Raw genomic sequence first — 20,333 nt, 5'->3', positions numbered from 1 at the left:
TAGTTTGGTAACCTGGTCTCTTTACCTTTTTGAGGCTTACTTTCAGTGATCTGTAAAATGAGGATATTTAAATCTACCCCAAGATATTATGAAAATTAAACCTTACCATGTATGTAAAGTGGCCAGCACTGAGAATTCTCAATAGTTGCGAATTATTACTACTGTTATTACAGCAAATAGTAGGTATTAGCACCAGAGGCATATTTAATCACGTATAGTAAAGTCAGATGACTGAAGTCCCAGTGATTCCGGTTCCAAACGCTCACTGCCAACCTTTGCCTTTCCAAATACCTCTAGCTCAGAATGTCTCAACCTCAATACTACTGACATTCGGGGCTGAATAATTCTTTGTCACAGAAGGGGAAGGAGGGGCATGTCTTTAGCAACGTAGAGATTTTAGAAACATACCTAGCCTCTATCCACTACAGGCCAGTAGCCTTCCCTGTGCTGTGACTACAAACATGTCTCTGGATATTGCCAAGTATTTCCTGGAGGGGCAAGATGGCCCCACAAGCACCTATGCAGAGTTTCCCTGAGGTATCCAGTGGGAACCACTCGCTTCCTTCCCTGAGGTGAGATGGAAATTTGCATGAAACAAGACAGCTTCCTTTTCTCTAATTGTATCACATTATTGAATCTTATTATCCAAATAAAATTGTAAGTTTCCTGATGGCAGGAAATTGTTTTTCTACGGTTTCCTCCAAAGATTCTTACATGGAAGAGACAAGCAGGGACTCAGTCAAGGTACATGTTTTTTTGCTCACTCTTTCATTCATTCACTCAAAAAACATCTGTTAAATGCCTTTATGTACCAAGCACCTTTTTTTAAGGAGCTGGACATTCAGGGAAAGGAGACACAGTCCCCTCCCTTGAGGAGCTCACAAGTCTAAGTGAAAGAGATTGGACTAGTATGGTGTGATTTGCTGCCATAAAGGCAGTAAACAAGAGGAGCCCTTAACTCAGACTGGGAGAGGCAAAGAAGGCTGTACTGAGGAGGCCACATTTGAGTTGGGGTTTGAAGGATGAAGAGGAGTTAGTAAGACTAGGGGCACTGATTGCAGATAACCAGAAATGTGTTAGATGTTTCTGTATCATGAGTTTAATGACTGTGCTTCACAGACCTTTGGCTCTTCTCAGCAGACAATGTCTTTTTCTTAAATCTCCTCAATCCAGAAAGCTAACTGAAAGAGGATCGTTTCATGAAACTGGAGTGAGTGTGTATGCATAAGTGTGTACGCAATAATGACACCAGGGGAGGGAGTTTGTGAGCATTTGCTGGCTCTGTTCCCCTTTTCCACATAAAAATGCTCCAAAGTTAAGGGGAAAGACTATATTACTATGGCTGCTGGTTTTGATTGACTGCATTGAGCCCTGAGCTTGACTTATCTATCATGATGGATCAGTTGGGAGACCTCGGGGGATGATCAAAAGATATGTCATCAGATTATTTTATTCCTTTCAGGAGCATCATTTTAAATTAAAACGCTGTTTAATTCATCATGTCAAGTTTTCACCTTAATTGATTTTATCAAGTGAAAATATTTAGTTTCTGTCAAATTTGGAGCATGGGGGAAAGAGTGATCTGGAATACAGAGCAAGTTCAATCTTTTATATCTTCTGACTTCGGGGAGCCTGGAGTTCAGGCAAGGAGGCCCAAACTTTGAAAAGATCGGTCCCCACTTGAAATGTTTTACAAGAGACCATCCCATGAAGAAATGATGGCAGAAAACAAAAGAAATCAAAACAAAATACCCCTCAAACTCACTTAGCTTCTCTAGGATCTCCTCGTCTGTCATCTTAGATTTTTTCCTTTGCCGATCCGTGTTTCTGTACAAAGTACTGGAGTTGGCATTCTCAGCAGAAGGTGGTGCGACCTCTTTATTTGGTGCTGCTGGTGAAGCAATGGATTCCAGCACAGAACGAGTATAGATCTTAAAGATAAGAAAATAATTCTACGATGAAAACAGTAGGCCAGGGAAAGGGTTATGAAGTCAAGATGCTGTCATGGCAATGAGGTTTTATTGTTTTTCGTTAACACAAAATTTTTTTTTTTTTATAATTTTATTTTTTATAAACATATATATATATATTTTTCCCCCAGGGGTACAGGTCTGTGAGTCTCCACGTTTACAAACTTCACAGCACTCACCATAGCACATACCCTCCCCAATGTCCATAACCCTACCCCCCTCCCACCCCCCTCCCCCCAGCAACCCTCAGTTTGTTTTGTGAGATTAAGAGTCACTTATGGTTTGTTAACACAAAATTTTGAAGCAGTTTTTGGTTCACAGACAAGTTGAGAGGAAGGTACAGATTTCCCAACTGCCCTCTATGCCCACACATCATAGCCTCCCCCATTGCCAACACCCCCTGCCCAGTGTAGGACATTCGTGACAACTGATGAACCTACATTGATGTGTCATAATCACCCAAAGTCCATAGTTTACATGCAGTTCTCTCTTAGGGTATACGTTCTATAGGTTTGGACAAATGTATAATGATGTGCATCCGCCATGATGGCAATGGAGTTTTGTTATTTCCCTAAAAATCCTCTGTGCCTTGCCTATTCATTCCTCCTCCACTACCCAACGCCGACCCCCCGTGAGTTTTTAAAGTCAAGTGATTAATTGTTAAGCAAGAACTTTAAGTTGCTTCAAATATACTGTTCTTGGAAGCTCTCAGGATCCCACCTTCTGAGGTTCCCCATACATGCTGTGCTAATTCTGGCCTTGGTGCCCCCGCTTAGGCAGTTCTTCCTACTTGATTCACATGGATTTCCTTCTCTAATTTAACTTCGGTTGCAATCTTATAACTTAGCACTTATTTGCATGTTGTTTGGTATCATTCTCTAATTGTCACGTACCATCTTGTATCCCCAAAGAGCAACCTCAACCAAGGTTGTACCAGATATTCTAGTTCTGGGAACACAGTAGATACTCAATAGGTAGGAGTGGATGGACTAGATTCTGACTCTACAGTTGTTCCAGAGGACATCTTTTGAGTCACTTAGAAACAGTCATTCGTGACTTACTGATTTTGTATGCTCGGGTCTCGGTGCGATAACTGGTGGGGGCTCGTTGTCGTCTTCTTCTTCTTCCTCTTCTTCATCTTCTTCTTCAGACACTGGAGGAGCCAAAGGAGGCTCTGATGCTGTTTTTGTACTCTTATGACAAAAACAAAGTTTAGAGACCAGGTATTAACACCCCATTGTTTTTCTCAGAAATGAGAAAAGGGAAATGAAATATTGGATCACATAGGGATATGAAAAAAAAAACTGCACCTTTTACAAATTAGCAGAACCTCTACAGTTTGGTGACCGGGACTGCCCTCATTCCGAGGTAAATTCAGGTCATGGTTTCAAACATCATGACATTTTTTTAAAAAATCTTTCTTATTTTCCACTGAGCTCAGAAACAGTGAGCTATTCATTTAGTATTTGAGAGTTCAATGCTTTGGAAATCAATGAATAATATATTTTAAAAATGTTATTAAAGCCTTCAATTTGTACTGGGCCGATTGTCAATTTGTTGATTGATAGTTTGTCCACCAGAAAAGGGCTGTTTTGTGCCTAAAGATCAGAGCATGCATATGGATATGGTATTAATACAGCTCTGCAAATACTCACTAAGTACAAGCAAGCCCATAAATGTTGCTTCCCTGTTCAGCCTCCTGGAAAGAAGCACTCAGAAAATAAGAGACATGAAGATCTAAGGAATATTCATCAACATAAATAATTATTCAGTCTTAACCAACAGGTATAAATGGTGCTTTGCAATGTTAAAAACTGCAATACCACCACCAAAAACAACAATCATCGTATCTAGGATCGGTTCTTCATCATTCATATTAATGCAGGGGTAAAAATGGTTCCAAAGCTGAAATTTGAAAGCACTTTGACCATGGTTCTCAAATTGTGGTCCCCAGACCAGCATCATCACCAGGAACTTGTTAGAAATGCAAATTCTTGGGCTCTTCCCACACTAATGAATCATAACTCTGGAAGTGGGGCATAATAGTGTGTTACGACAAGCCTTCCATGTGACTCTGGTTCAGGCTCAAGTTTAAAAATCACTGAATGATGATAGAGGTCTGTGTTGTCCATGGCTAATGAACAATTCCAATGTGACTAGTCTGAATTGAGGTGTGGTGTAAGTGTAAAATATATATTGCATGTTGAATATGTAACATGAAAAAAAATGTAAAATAGTTCCTTGGTGAAAGACATTTCCTTTTATGTTGTGTATATGTTGAAATGATAATATTTTGAATACATTTGGCTAAGTAAAATATCATTAAAAATTTCATCTATTTCTTTTTTTTTCTATGTGGCTACTAGAAAATTTAAAGTTATGTATATGGCTTTTATGACATTCATTTCTATTGGAAGGCACTATTATGGATGGTTTTTTATTTTTTGGTGTGTGTGTATGTATTGGTTTTTGGTTGATGCCTTTGGGTATACTGGCTCAAGCTAATCCTAAAAAAGGATTTTCATTTCTTGAGGACAAAACTCCTAAGTTAAATGCAGGGAGCCTAATAATAGACTGTAACAACAAAGGACCTCAGGCTATGGTTGAAATTCAACTTGGGTCTTCTACAATCATGTATAAATTGATGGTAGAGCTATAAGATGCAATCATATATCTGATCGGAGATGGCAAGATTTATCTACTGTGCAAAGGAAGACAACTTAGAATTTATAAGAAAGTATTTGAAAGAATATCTGCTTGCCCTGATACACATACTGAGTGGCTTATAGACTGAAATTTATATGCTTAGTTGATATTGGTTTTCTTATTTATACACCTGTATTTAGTCCTAATTTGGCCGAAAGAGCTAAGCTATTATGTTGTACTATGGCTGTGTGGAAAGTGACATGTGTTAATGACATTAAATTGCCAGAAAAAAAAATCAGTTTCTTTTTGTAAAAGACTAATTGTTCAAGGCACTTCAGTGGGGAAACTTAGAAATTGCTTCTAGTTTATTGATGTTTGCTTTGAGATTATTTTGTTTCAGAAAGTTCTGCTCTACCTTACTCCAGCTGGGATCAAGAATGCACCCAATCATTGTTCACTAGCAGAAGGGTAGAACTGCATATAAACGGACTACTTTTTATATGGCAAATGAAGCTATCTAATCTATCAGGCCATATGAATTATGGTTAGGAACAGTAAGCTTTCCATGAGCCTATGAAAATATCTAAATTCAGAAATAAGTCATTGCCTCCAAAATGTAACAAAAAAACATAAAATCTAAAGTAATTAATGTCTAATGACATGTCTATGAAGCATATATGTCAACTTCACTTAGTGACTTCAATTTAGTAGTTACAGACATTTCACTGCATTAAAAACCAAATTGTACATTAGATTGTCTTTAGCAAACACTCCTGAGTAGTCATAATGACTTCCAATAAATGATACCTAACCAAAAATTCAGTGTTACTTGTAATCACTTAATTTCAAAATCAATATTTTTAAAATATCACTTTAAAGAGTTCACAGCAAAAAAAAATTATATGGAGCAGAGGTGCCCTTTAATATATTTGATATAACACACCATGTAGTTTCCATAAATGAGAATGTATATCAGCCTACAAGGATCTAAAAATTGCCCTGTTGCCAAATAAAATGGGCCTAGGTCTAGATTCCTGAGACTGGTACAAAGACCAAGCAGTACTACTGACCAAGAGGTAACCATGTACATCTCAATGGTGACTGTTTAACTAAAGAAGAGCTGCCTGCAAAATGTCACTGTTTCTTAACATTCATTACTAACCTCACTATTCCTGTTTCATATGGGGGACACTCCCCATCTCTGAGGACAGACTAAAGGACTGTTAGGAAACCTAAGGTCTTTCACCTTCTGAAGGTATGTGGGGGAGGAAGAAGACCAATGTTTCTGTTTATCTGGGACCAGACACTATACTATCATGTTGGCTGGTTAGTTGGAAAGAATGTGTGGCCTTCAGGGGACATTTCTTTGTTTGTTTTTAGATTTTATTTATTTAATTGACAGAGAGAGAGAGAGAGAGAGCATGCACAAGCAGGGGGAGCGGCAGGCAGAGAGAGAGGGAGAAGCAGGCTTCCCCTGAGCAGAGAACCCAATGTGGGGCTCAATCCCAGGATCACAGGATCATGACCTGAGCCAAAGGCAAACACTTAACCAACTGAGCAACGCAAGCGCCCCAGGGGACATTATGTTTTGCACGACAGTTGGGCCAGGGAACATGAGCTGACCCAGAACATAGCTAGAACACCAGGTGTTGGTCCTGAGGACTGAAATCAACATAATTTCCCGGCCCCACGTTAAGTAAGAATAGGACCAGGCATACTTACCCATCCCTGTGTAAATAATACTGGGGCTGGGCCTACTTTCTTTTCCCTGTGTTAAACAGCATCAGGTGAGAGCATATTTTCCTGTTCTTACGTTAAAAACTATGAGAACAAGCAAAACTAGCGGTTTCTTACTTCAAGAAATGTTTATTCTTGGAAGATAAGACTGAACCAACCGAAGCATTTTACTTAGTAAGAATAACAGCTTGCTCACCAAGACTCTTTTGAAGACTCTCACTTCACGAACCTAAAGCTATTTAATCACAAACACTGCACAATCCTAACCTGTACCTTGCCTTGTAAGACCTGCTTTAAAATCACATAGCCATGAGGTGCCTGGGTGGCTCAGTGGGTTAAGCGTCAGGCTCTGGATTTATGCTCAGGTCATGATCTCAGGGAACTGAGACTGAGCCCCACATGGGGCCCATCAGGAAGTCTGCCTCTCTCTCTCTCTCCCTCTGCCCCTCTCCCCCTCAAACAAATAAATAAATGTTTAAAAATAAAATCAAGGCCACTGGGGTGGCTTAGTCAGTTGAGTGTCTGCCTTTAGCTCAGGTCATGATCCCAGGGTCTGGGTATTGAGTCCTATGTCAGGCTCCCTGTTTATCACAGAGTCTGCTTGCTTCTCCCTCTCTCTCTCTGCCCCTGCTCCTGCTCTCTCTCTCTCACTCTCTCCCTCTCTCATGTGTGCACGCTCACTCTCTAATAAATAAATAAAATCTTAAAATGAAATAAAATAAAATCACATAGCCATGCTCTAAAACCCTATAAATGTTCTTCCCTGACATCCCCTTTTTAATACACTGCAAAACTCTATAAAGGGAGGGCTCTTTCTTGCTGCTAGAGTTTAATAAACAGCTTGGCTTATTAACAGGTCACAGGTATATTGCACAGGTATATTGTGACCTTATTGCAGGTCACAGGTATAATGTTGCTACGCTCTCCCTTCTAGGCTGAGAATAACTACATTTGTCTAAACTTGAAAAAGAGGGGTGCCTGGGTGGTTCAGCCACTGACTGTCTGCCTTTGGCTCAGGTCATGATCCCAGGGTCCTGGGATCAAGTCCCACATCAGGCTTCCTGTTCTGCAGGAAGCCTACTTTTCCCTATCTCAATCCCCCTGTGTTCCCTCTCTCACTGTGTCTCTGTCAAATTAAAAAAAAAATACTTGAAAAAGAATGTCAATAGATATTCTGGTTTCTCTTAGATGATAACTGGAGGGGAGGTGTGTGGGATTTTGGGTGAAATAGGGGGATGGGGATTCAGGAGGGCACTTGCTGTGATGAGAGCCGGGTGTCCTATGGAAGTGTGGAAACTACATTGTACACTTGAAATTCATATTAATTACACTGTATGTTAACTAGCTGGAATTAAACCAGTAAGTAAAGAATGTTTTTGTCTTACTGAAAATTTGTGATACTATTCTTGTGCCACATGGTGGGGCAAGGGAGGTGATTATTGACATAAGCGGGGTCCTGGAGTCTTTTAGAACTCTGAAGTGTTTGGCCGATCTCTCCAGAAGGATACAGGTAGGTATGCACTTTTCCATATAAATTCTCTTCTCTTCTCTTCTCTTCTCTTCCATTCCATATAAATTTACAGAGATCTTATGAAGCCAATCCCTATGGACTCTAAGTTATAAACCCTGCTCTAGACAATACCTCAGCTAGAGGAACTGCCTTAGGAAACTCTTCTTTCTTTGAGCTTCCTTGTTAAAGGTCAAAGGAATTAGAAGTAAGGACTTTGGAGACTCCAAATCACACTAAGTGTGGTCTATGGGCCATTTCTGGTGCTTGCTTAAGATGCAGATTTCAGGGTTCCATTCCATTTTGACTTGCACCTTCTTCCAGGCAGATCTGATACACACTGAAGTACAGGGACCACTAATCTAGATGAACAAAATAAACCAGTACTTCGAATTGAAAGCTCAGTCTGTGTTAACTGAACAAATCATGCATGACGTTCTCAGCACAAATCATGATATAGCCACAGTAGTTCTCTGGGCACAAATCATGGCATAGTCGCAGTATTGTTGCTACTTTCCACTCAAGATACTAGTCCAGGATTCTAAACGCATTTCTTTCCTCTCAATAGTCCAATACAAATATAAGATTTTAAAATAGTCTTAAACTGAAGAGTAGGTCCCTGAACAGTATTTAGCATTTAATACACTCACATCAAAGAAGCTACCGTAAGTGAGTAGTAAAGCAGATGTCACAGGACTAAGGGAGGGATTGCTGAATTCAATATTAATGATATAGTCACTCGTTTAAAATATTTAGTGACTACAACACTTCTTCTATGGTAATTCCCACCCAGGCTATTAGAGGATGCCAAAACTGGTGATCAGTTTAGGCTCTGTCTATAAGGGATTGTCCAATTTAATTGATCCAATTAAATCAGATCTTAAAGGGTAGCCAGGTCTACTTGGGAGTGTTTCTAATGCAAGAAAGCCTAAGGACCATCAAGGCAATCTCCCCCTGGAACCATAAGGAGAGCACAGGGTGCTCTCAATTCCCCATTCCTAAGTAACTGAGTTCTACTGAAGGGATCCAACCTAAACTTAAGGGTCTAATCCAGTTCATTCAATCAATAGAAACCCAGCCTCAGTTACGTGGTTTAATTAGTATCTCCACCTGGGAGTCCTACCAGCTCTTCAGACTCCAAACTATCCAATAGAAAACTCAGCATCTGCTCATGGAAATTTGCCACTCCCAAAAGATGGCATCCTCACACTTCTGTCCACCCATGTATCATTTGAAGCCTATAATCACCTTTGACCTTGACCTTTCCTCCAACATCCAATTAATAACCTAAACATTTGAACCTCATCTCCATTCCTTCTGCCACCATCTCCATTAGGCCCTTGTTACCTATGGCCTGGATGCTTACGGGACTCCTCCAACTGATCTCCCCTTCATCCAGCCTCACCTTCTGCCCTTAATTCACTCTGGATGTTTGTTGTCAGGTAACTGTTCCCAAAGCATAAGCTTCCATTGCCTAATTCTCTTGTTCCAAAAAACTCCAAAAACTTCCCAATGTATACTAGAAAAGGCCAGATTTCTCCCTTCCTTCCTCCCTCCCTCCCTCCTTTTTAAATTTAAAGTTTACATAGTGAACATACAGTGCAATATTGGTTTCTGGAGTAGAATTTAGTGATTCATCACTTACAACACCCAGTGCTCATCATGACAAGTGCCCTCCTTACTACCCTTCACCCCTATAGCCCATCCCCCCACCTCCCTCCCTCCATCAACCCTCAGTTTGTTTTCTACCATTAAGAGTCTCTTATGGTTGGTTTCCCTCTCTTCCTTTCCCTGCCCCCTTCCCATACATTCATCTCTTCTGTTTCTTAAATTCCACATATGAGTGACATCATATGTTTGTCTTTCTCTGACTTACTTCATTTAGCATCACACACTCTAGCTCCTTCCACATTGTTGCAAATAGGCCAGGTTTCTTGGAATACCATTTTAAGGGCCCCAATGGTTTGGCTCCAACTTAATATTCAAGGCTTAATTCCTATGATTCTTTTTTCTTGCATCTGTCTTCATTCAAAACCACACCATTTTGTCCCCATGCTCTCCTCATTACTGTTCCCTTTCTTATGTTTTTCCTTTTGCTTAGAATGTCTTTCCCCATCTTTACAGATCCAATCCCACCAGCCTTTTTTATGAAGCATTTTCCAACTCAACATTCAACAAATATGTACCAAGTACCTACAGAGCTTTAAGCCCTTTGAGACAATGGCCTACTTCCTTTTTCCTACCCAGCTGAAAATAATCTCTTTTCTCTGAGTTCTCATAGCAAATGGACATATTTTATGGCATGTAACATGGTCCATATTGTATTTTGTTTCTTGACATGCATACTTCTCTTCCCTTACCAGAATAAGCTCCAGATTTCCTAGTGCTTGTAAGAGGGCACTTGATAAATATATGTGAAAAAAGTAAATATCCAGTTGTTTGATCTCCAAACAGTGAGAACATCATTTTTTTTCTGATTTGGTGGAATATTTTGATCATTATGTAGATGTAGTTTGAATTCCACAAGCAAAACCAGTAGAAGCAAGCTCAAAAGAAAGGGACAGTAATTCAGGAGATATAAACCATTGACAAAAATAAAAACCATTCTACTAACCATCCTAATAGGTTAGCATTTAGAATAACTGACCTACCTACCTAAAAAAAATACCAACTATTTCTTTGCCAGAATACCCAGGTCATATTTATTATATAATAATGATATTAAGTAAATCAAGGGAGGAAAGGTAAGTATTGATCAAGGAAGACTGGCATTTTTGCTTTAGCTTATATTTAATAAACATATAGTATGTGCTAGGTAGTATACTATTTTATATGCATTATCATATCACATTCAGTATTCATACAATAAGACTAAACACCTATGTCCAGAGACTTCATCTTTTCTTTTCTTTTTATGTTTAATTGTGGTAAAATATACATGACATAAAATTTACCATTTTAGCCATTTTTAAATGTACAGTTCAGTAGTGCTAAGTATATTCACACTGTTGTGCAAGCAATCTCCAGAACACTTTTCATCTTGCAAAAATCAAACTCAGTATACAGAGTACCCTATATCTCCTATGAGTAGAACCATACAGCATTTCTCTTTTCATGACTGGATTATTTCACTTGGCATAATGTCCTCAAGGTTCACCCATGTGGTAGCATGTTCAATGTGTCAGAATGTCCTTTTTTTTTTAAAGTAGGCTCCATTCTCAGCAGAGAGCACAAAATGAGGCTTGAACTTACGACCCTGAGCTCAACACCTGAGACAAGATCAAGACCTGAGCCAATATCAAAAGTCGGACACCCAACCGACTGAGCCACCCAGGCACCCCAGATTCTCCTTCCTTTTTAAGGCTGAATAATATTCTACAGCATGGATATACCACCTTTATTAATCCATTCATCTGTTGATGGGCAAATGGGTTGCTCCCACCTTTTGTATATTGTGAATAATGCCACTATGAACATGGGTATACATATAAAAATCTGTGTGAAAACCTGCTGTCAATTCTTTTGGGTATCAAACCAGAAGTGGGCTTGCTGGATCACATGGCAATTCTATTTTTAATAGCCACACTATTTCATAGCCTTTACTCATTACCACTATTGATTTATTGCTATCACCCTTATTGCCCAGGGTGACATGAAGCAGGCCAGAATCTGTCCTCTATAAAATGTTGATCATCTAGGACTCTTTGAAGCAACAGTTAGGAAACTCACTAATGTTAATTATTTCAAAATAAAAGCATGTAAAGGTAAGCCTTGTCTAAGATAATTTTCTGTCTAATGCCTATGGGTATTCTTGCTGCTGCTCTATCACTTCTAAGCACTTTGAACTAGGTTACTTATTTTCTAGTCACTTCTCTAAGACTATCTATGTGAGCTTGGGCAAAGTTACCTCCCCCACTGCATCGCAGTTTATTGGAACAGGTGATGCTCAGAGGTATAGCAGTATGACCTCAGCTGAGTTATTTCACGTCTCTGAACCTCATCTGTAAAATGCAGACAATGGTAAGACCTACCTAATCTGGTTGTCAAGAAAGACTAAGTGAATGCAAAATGTTATCCTCCCAGTGCCTGGCACATTGTAAGTGCTGAGTCAAGAGAAGTCACTGTCATGACGATTATTATTTTCAAGATTGTTTGCATAAGAGAAATAGAAACATCTGTCTATGTAAAGATTTATACATGCATGTTCATAGTAGCTTTATCTACAACAGCCAAAGCCTGGCAATGCTCTGGAGAGACTTCAGTGGGTAAAATGTGGAACAAACAGTGGTACAGCCATACCATGGAAGACTACTTGGCAATAAAAAGGAACAAACTACTGAGAACATGTGACTAGGATGAACTGTAAGAGCATTATGCTGAGCATTAAGCCAATCACCAATGGTCATATACTATATGATTCTGTGTTCATGAAATGTCCAGAAAGACAAATCCATAATACCAGACCAGTGACTGCCTGGGGCTAGGGTGGGAATGGGATGGGGAATAACCATAAGCAGGCATAAGGGATCTTAGGAGGTGATGGAAATATTCTAAAACTGGATTAAGGCAATGGTAGGGCTGGTATACACATTTACCTAAACTCACCAAACTGTACACTTAAAAATGGGTGAATTTTATAGATCTAAATTATACCTTTAAAAGACTGTTTAAAAAGAGAAGAGATATCTAAACTGAATCTGTGTGATGGCATTCTGTTGGACTGTCAGAAACACTGATCACTCCAAACCATTTTCAATTTTTCACTTACCGAGGGATGGGCTGCTATGTATCCGTGTGCGCTTTTATCTGAAAAGTAAAGATAAGGACGTCACCTTTATTTCATGAAGCCTGCCTCCCTTAGAGACCAGAGTTAATAAAAAATTAACCTGCATGCCTTTGACCAGAAGGAAATTCTCCAGTTTGCTATTGAACAGATACTATGACAAATGACTTTGTTGTTCTGGAAATAGCTCACACCATTGCCCCCTCACATGTCATTTTATAGACCTTAGTGCAGGCCTCTGGAGAATCTCATCTATATAGAGGACTATCGATATTACATACTACTTTCTTTAAAAAAAGAATTTATTTATTTGAGAGCGAGAGAAAGAGAGTGCAAACATGCATGCAAACAAGGGGAGGGGCAAAGGGAGAGGGAGAGAGAAGCCTCAAGCAGAGTCCCTACTGAGCACAGAGTTCAATGCAGGGCTCAATCCCAGGACCTTGAGATGGTGACCTGAGCTGAAATCAAGAGTTGGATGCTTAACCAACTGAGCCACCCAGGTGCCTGGAAATTACCTACCCCTGAGGTATGAATCTATACGTCTATATCCAGAATTTCTCCCCTATTTCCTCTCTCCCTTCTCTTCCACCCTGCCTTCCTTCCTTTCTCTTTCTCCTGCCCCACCCCCACCTCCTCTCATCCCATTCCTTGGTCTCAACTCTAGAGCATCTCAGAATGTCTGGTGAGTTTCACTCAGCTTAGACAATACTAGAATGAAGCGTTTTTGGTTCTGGTAGCCTGTGGTTCTCTAGTGAACCTAGAGGACAGTTCTAGACTTCCTCACATTAATTAAGCACTGTTTGATGTGTCACTAGGATCTCTGAAGCCTATCATGTATGTGGAAGACTAAATATCATAAAACCTCTCCTTGCTGGCCTTTTTTCCTTTTCAGTGTTCTGCCCTGGAGAATAGCAGTTAAACTATCTTCTCAGTTAAAAACGTCCCATGGAGCTTGTGAATTACTACATGCCTTAAGTTTGGGCTTTGACATGTGTTATGACCAAAGGAGACACTCCTCCCCTTCCAAGTGTCCCCTTGCACCATCCCTGAAGATATTTTAGGCCTGCCCTATGTTAAAACCATTGCTAAGAGGTGGGGGCTCTTTACAGCTGGACCACTAATGATAGGATTCTCTTCTTTTTTTAGATGTTAAATAATAAGTTGTTCTAGAGAGGCACCCTGGATTATCTTTCTCAAAACACAAAAATATTGTTTGGCATATATTTTTCAGTTGCTTATAGTGCAAATGTGAACCTTAAAGTTTCAAACAAAGGCTCAGTCTATGTGCTAGCAACTGAAGTCAAGATTTGGCAGGAACGTGACCATTTCAATTACTTATAAATAGCCAGACGTGATTTCTTTCTTTAAGCCTGATTTTGAAGTTGGATTAAAATAACCTGGCAACCACAAAATGAATGCTGTATCATCAGGGTCCAATTCAATGAATTGGAGGGAAAAAATAAACTTTAGGAGACCACGGTTGGACCCATATGCCTCTTATCTCATGGACACATCACAAGGCCTGATCCTACATGAATAAGGAAGTGTCTTCTTCATGCCAGTGCAGAGACCAAACACTTGTGATTGCTGATTCAAAGTGACAACTGCTGCTTCACTGAGCAATTAATTCCCCCTACTCGAGTTCTAAAAACAGCCAAGTCATAAACTGCCTCACATCAACTTTACCTTCCAGCCTATCTTTCCATTTACTGTCACTGAAGTCATTTGGAGAAGGTACTAGAACTGACTTCAGATGCCCTACAGGCATTCTGGTCTAATCCTGAGGCTCTGAGATGAGAATTCCTTCTTCTCTCTTTGATACCTTGGAATCCTCTTACCTCCCGATGTAAAGCTCATGTATTTCTGGTTGTTGACCGTTTCTTTGGAATCGTAGAATTTGAGAACATCCAGGACGGCTTGTGGGTTCTTCTTCTGTTCCAGTTTTGTTATGTTGGAGGTTTGGAGTAACCGTGCCCACTGCTCAGGGATTCCCTGTGGACAACCAGAGGGAAAGAATGGCAGCTCAGAACATTCAGCAGCTGCATTTTCATGTTCCAGTAAAGTTCTTCACCAAGAAGCCCATGCTACCTGTAGGATTACACTTGGGAAACTGGAGTGACACTCTAGATTTAAAGTTAGTAACTTAATAATGCAATCATTCTCTTCTCTAATTAAAACACATAGGTAAAACTAGGATCCAACTTAAAAAGGGTGGGTGGGAGTATGACTGTGATAGAAAAAAAAAGCGCATGAAAATCACCTCCATATTAATTCTGCTCATCCATGAAATGATGTTTACGGCTTAGCTTATTTTTTCTGGCGACTCAGGGCAGACATAGCAAGACTTCTCTAAATTTGTGCACAGTATAGTATAGTGCAGATAAATGGATTTTATATGACTAGAATCACATAAGCTCTTTCTGGGCATGTAGTAATCGGAAGATCTTTCCGAATGGAAGAAAAGCCTCACCCTTGGGCAGTTTCCACTTTGCGATTACAAAATGTAATTTTTGGGGGTGGGTGCTCTAGGGCTTTAATACAGAGGGGGATTGAGAGGAGGCAAAAATAGAATAGAGGAGGAGCAACAGCCAGGAGGTGCTAAATAGTTTCTCCTCACCTCCCTCCATCCCCTCCTCCCCACTTTGCTCATTGGCCACATAGAACCTGGGGACTGTGACACCCGTGGCAAAGCCTTGTGAGAATTGGCAATACTCTAAAGGATTTAGAGCAGAGAGGAGGGAGCGTTTGGAACTCGAACCCGGGACAATTGCACCAATTACGCTGAAAGATTAGCTTCGCGTTGAGCGTTGAGCCTTCTTTCCTACACGTTCAGCCTACGGATGCCCCCATTTTGTAATTGTCCAGCCTCCAAGGGCAACTTGGAGTGAGAGACAGACACACTGTTCCTGGAGTGCATCTAGACACAATTTGCGTGGCCTTGCCCTCCGAAGTCTCGGCAAAACAATGTGTGACGTGGGCCTCCAGAGTTTGGGAATGACAACGAAAAAGTGAGATAAGCCAAGCAACAACTCTACTGCACACACATGAACCTGCTGCGCAGTGCTATGACATCTCAAAGAAGCACTTTGATGCAAGCTTCTTTTGGGCCTGTGACGCACCTCTGGGAGCTTCCCTGGGCACATCTGTGAGCCATAGAGATCTGGCTGTAATGGACGTAAATAAAGAAAGAAAAGAAAGTTAAAACAGAATGTGGGACAACTTAGAAGGTGGGAGGAGATGAAACCAATGGGTCTGAATGGGGGGGGGTCATCCCTTCTCAAATGGGGCGGTTATGAAAATCGAGAGGTCTTAACTCCATCAAGGGCAGGACAGGTTAGGACAACAGATTGCAGGAAACAGAGGGGGAGAAAAAAGACAACGTTCTCAAGTTGGGACGCGTAATTCCACTTGGGGCCAGGTGTTTCCTCCATAAATACACAATAGTAAGAATTACAGTTAAAGGACTGGAGAAATTACCAGAAGGCAGAAACATGACTTTGGAGGGAAGAAGGATGGCATCATGAAAAGTTTTGACGATAATTTGTAAGTCTGTGTTTACGACTGGGTGATCACAGGTAGCCAATGGCCATGTGATGAACTTACAAATTTCAGTTCCCAATTCTGGGTAACAATTTCCTGTTTCACAGAGGAAGTGTCTGTGTGGCTAAAATGGACAGGATGGTGACACAGGAATGCTAAATTTCACTGCATTCTCATTGATGCGATTCTTCTGCAAGATGCAGTGAGAAAGTCATGACTGGTTTAGGGAAAACTAGATTAAGGATTTCCCACACAGTCAGACTCTACCTTTGAGTTTCTGTAGACCAGGGGAAAAAGGGAAACCATTGCATTTCAAAGCATATATGAACAATTTCCATTTTAGTGCTACAGTTCTGAAGTCCTGGCTTCCCACAAAATGAGTTCAGATATAAGGTAACAACTTTGTCTAAATTAAGAGATTGTCTCCAAAGCTACAGAAACATGCTTCGACCCAACTGGTTTGATTTGGGATACAGGTCTTTGATTCCTGGTATTTGGGGTTACTCCAAGCACAGTGAAACAACACTTTGACATGCATTAATCACGCAATTCGATGCTAAAGCCTTAAGCCACATATTTGAATTCAGGAGCCCATGCATGATCCCAGTTCTGATTCTAAGTGCAATTAATAGCATTTGGTTAATACTGTCATGGCCAAAGGAGTTATTAAGTGTTACAAAACCAGGTATGCATTGCACATAACAACTAGGGCAGACATCACTGGCATGATCATTACCGTAATTATCAGAATATTCTGTTATTATACATTCTGATGGCACTTCTAAACTTTTGTGATAAATCAAAGTCTCGTGATCACTAGACAGCAGGGAAACATGCTGTCAATTGCAGAAGATCCTTCAGACAACTATACTTACCCCATGACTACCCTGCTGACATCATTTCTTGTTTCTTTGAGAAGTTGAGATAAACTAGTAGATCAATGAGACCTTACACTTAAATTTGAATGTATGCCCAAAAGGGACATCATCAGAAAGCCATCTCATTACTCCAGATTGAGGTACAAATCCCAAAAGTTAAGACAGCTAATGGAGACCTAGAAGTATGAGCATCAGAAGCAGGAGCACATTTCAATGCCTGACCACGTGTACAAAAACAACCAGATGTACAACAAGCTGGGGATTGTCCGGTGTAGCCCAGGAAAATGGCAGCATGATACAACAGGCCAAGCATTTATCTTATAAGAATGATCATGTATATCACTCATACCATTTTTCCCTCTGATTCACTGGAAGCGACCGTCACAGGTCTAGAGGTCTGGAAGGGGGAGTTCTGAAGTATTTGGGACAAAAATGGCAATATAAAGGGTAAGGACTTTTCATAGTTTAATACCCCAAATCTCACCTCCCAACCGAATTTGAATCTCAAGGTCCAAGTGTATAACCAGGTGTACAAGGTTATATGGACCAACTAGCCATAGGACAATCATCAAGGGGCACACCAAATAGGCATCCAAGCATTCATAATGACAGGCCCTTGGAAGACAACTGAACAAGACAGTTCAACAAATTGCTCAAAATTCAACCTAAGCAACAGCAATAATCAAATTTGGCACTATGCCCCCCACCACACGTGCCTGTGCACATACGCAAGCATGCACGCAATACATTAGTGGTACTGTGGCAAATAGGACCCAATTTTAAATGCTACCACCAAAATGATTTTAAAAGCTTATTATCATTGGGCAGTTTTTAAAGTTGATAAACCATAAACGTAAACCATAGGTGAAAAGAATTAAAAAGGACAGAATTTGGTGTCTTTAAATACAATGTGTGGACAAATAGTTTCAAAAGACCACAAGAGGACAATAAATGCATCAGATTTCCAAATTTAGCCTGTTGTCTGTCCATATCTTCAAAGGATTTCCAACAACTGCTTGCATCCAAACAGATGTTTTATTTTAAATTGGGTGCGGGGGAGGCGGTGGGGGGGGCAGGTGTTGGTTTGGTTGGGTTCAGTTGTATCAATCTGTTGGCTAAAATTGGAAAGAGTGCCTGTCGCATATCCCACCCCCAGCCCTCTCTGGTGGGTTCTTTGGGTTCTAACCGATGGCCAAGTGATAATGCAGTCAGCCAAATGATGGTGATTCACTTTTTTTCATTTCCATTCAGAACCCCAAAAGAACAAAGAAATAACTCAAGATAGATGGTATCATAAGATGTCAAGCAAGTTGGAAAGTGCAGAAAAAATTTAAAAAGCAAATTAGAAAGGAACCAGAATGTCACATGAGAATAGTGGAGGAGAAAGCTTTCACATCAGACCATAAAAAGGAAGGAAAAAAAAAAGTGGCATGAGAACAATAAAACATAAGAAAAGTTAATGCAGAAGAAAAGCACACAGAAAATAAAACAGGTCAAAACTGGAAGCATAATGTTCTTAAAATAAAAAGAGGGAACAGTTAATAAACCACATTTATAAAGTTGAAGTGCTTTGACTGTTTCAAACGTCAAAAAAGTTGTAGTATTTTTGTTTAGATTACAAAAATCATTATTATTGTTTTTGGGGGGTGGTGACAGTGGTAATGGTAGTGGTGACAGCAGTCAAGGCCATTTGAATAATGTCTCTGACTCCACGGATGAAATTGGTTAAATCCTACCAGTGTCTCAACTTTATCAACATCAGTATTTCTTTACGTTCTCTTCTACTTTGTATTGAGAGTACAGAAATAATCAGCTCACGTTACTTTGCAAGGCCAAGATGTTTACTCCGTTTTGATTTTATTCTCATATTGCATACTTCCAGAATTGGGGGGAAAAAAAAAGGGCAATTTGGCTGTCAATTCAGAGACATGGTTTGCTTCTCCAAATCCAGTTAATTTGTCCCCCACCCCTTTTTGGTTCACTCAGTCATATAAGTTTACTTATTAACCATCAAGTTATGAAACAGAAAATTTAATTATTTTACCTCTAAAATTATTGGTTTTAGAACCCAAGATTCAGTGGTGATGATATCATAAAAGACTTTTTTTTTCTGAATAAAAGTACTCATTATCTCAGAATGTACATTTTTATTGAGATCCTTACTAGTACAGAAAAAGGTAGTTGATCTTCCTGGGGACATATTTCTAGCCACATCTTTTCCTTCATTCATCTAAAAACAAAGATGCCAGATCTTGAAAAAAAAAAGTACAAAATGATAGATCTTGTGTTATTTGAGCACTACAGATATCCAAAGAAAGGCTGAGTCTATAGCTCTGGTCTTTCTGGAGAATTTGTATTGGTATTTGTTGTGGATTGCATATATTTAAAGCACATAACCACTAAAGCACACAAGATATATTCATAAATTTTCTTCCTGAAACATGGGGTTTGTTGTTTTGAAGGCCTTTGAAATATACCTGTTAATAAGCCTAAAAATAAGCCATGTTCTTGAAATCAAAGGGAAGACCAGGTCAGTTGTACAGAGATTTTTGGTTAGTGTGGTTAGCTTATCTGAGTAATCCAGGTTCTAATGTCAAGCCTGAATTATTCAGATGGACTGTCTTCACTGGCCAAGTTGAGTCAGTTGATTCTCTGATTCACTTCAAACAATAAAGAACAGACTCAAAAGAGTCTCTACCAGGACTACGTCTCCTGTGCCATAGAAAATTCGCATTTCCAATCACATTGAAGACTAACTGCGATTAGACATTTTTACGATGGATAAAATAATTTTTCCCAATACTCTTGCCACTCTCTAGTTCCAATGGGGATTGACTTAGTATAGTCCATCTTCCTTGAAATCATCCAAAGCATCAAGCCTGACATTCTGGGACACGGGCAGGCTTTCTTGAAACCTATTTTCACAAAGGAATTTTTTCATGGCTTGCAAAACAATAAGGAGCTTACTTACAGTGAACTCCCCGGTGACAGCATCAAACCCCACATGAATCGTATGTTCAAAGTCTGAAGGAAGAGAGATCTCTGGGCGTTCTTTCTCCTTCTTCTTATTGGCTAAAGGCAAAATGTTAACAGGTATTTATTGGGGACATAGTTTTGTCATCTCTAAGTTGTACAATTAGGTTCATCAAAAACAACTACAAAGCTGAAAGACAACTGAATCCAACACAAGCTTAATAGGATTTAGCTCCAGAAATTATAATTTCATCTGCAGAAGTAGCTGAGAGTTTGACAAAAAATATTACATCCAGATG

General features: G+C 39.8%; 1 protein-coding gene across 12 annotated transcripts in view; it reads right to left on the bottom strand.

Annotated features, from left to right (window-relative positions):
- PAK3 (p21 (RAC1) activated kinase 3) overlaps positions 1 to 20,333 on the bottom strand; it is a 240,398-nt gene that overhangs the window by 48,835 nt on the left and 171,230 nt on the right. For 6 of the 12 annotated variants that reach the window (XM_032837026.1, XM_032837029.1, XM_032837024.1 and 3 more), the window contains 7 exons: positions 20,033 to 20,133; positions 17,411 to 17,473; positions 15,763 to 15,807; positions 14,482 to 14,635; positions 12,629 to 12,666; positions 3,032 to 3,163; positions 1,766 to 1,931 (listed from right to left, as the gene is read on the bottom strand). In XM_032837026.1, the coding sequence (XP_032692917.1) occupies positions 1,766 to 1,931; positions 3,032 to 3,163; positions 12,629 to 12,666; positions 14,482 to 14,635; positions 15,763 to 15,807; positions 17,411 to 17,473; positions 20,033 to 20,133 (699 nt within the window). The remainder of the gene's footprint in view (positions 1 to 1,765; positions 1,932 to 3,031; positions 3,164 to 12,628; positions 12,667 to 14,481; positions 14,636 to 15,762; positions 15,808 to 17,410; positions 17,474 to 20,032; positions 20,134 to 20,333) is intronic. The other 6 variants (XM_032837031.1, XM_032837030.1, XM_032837033.1 and 3 more) reach the window with 3 other exon arrangements.

The sequence above is a fragment of the Lontra canadensis genome, unplaced genomic scaffold, assembly GCF_010015895.1.
Source record: "Lontra canadensis isolate GAN:19392208 unplaced genomic scaffold, GSC_riverotter_1.0 scaffold96, whole genome shotgun sequence".
Classification (NCBI taxonomy): Eukaryota; Metazoa; Chordata; class Mammalia; order Carnivora; family Mustelidae; genus Lontra; species Lontra canadensis.
The sequence above is the reverse complement of the archived record's forward strand: the minus strand, read 5'-3'. Positions and strand labels throughout refer to the sequence as shown.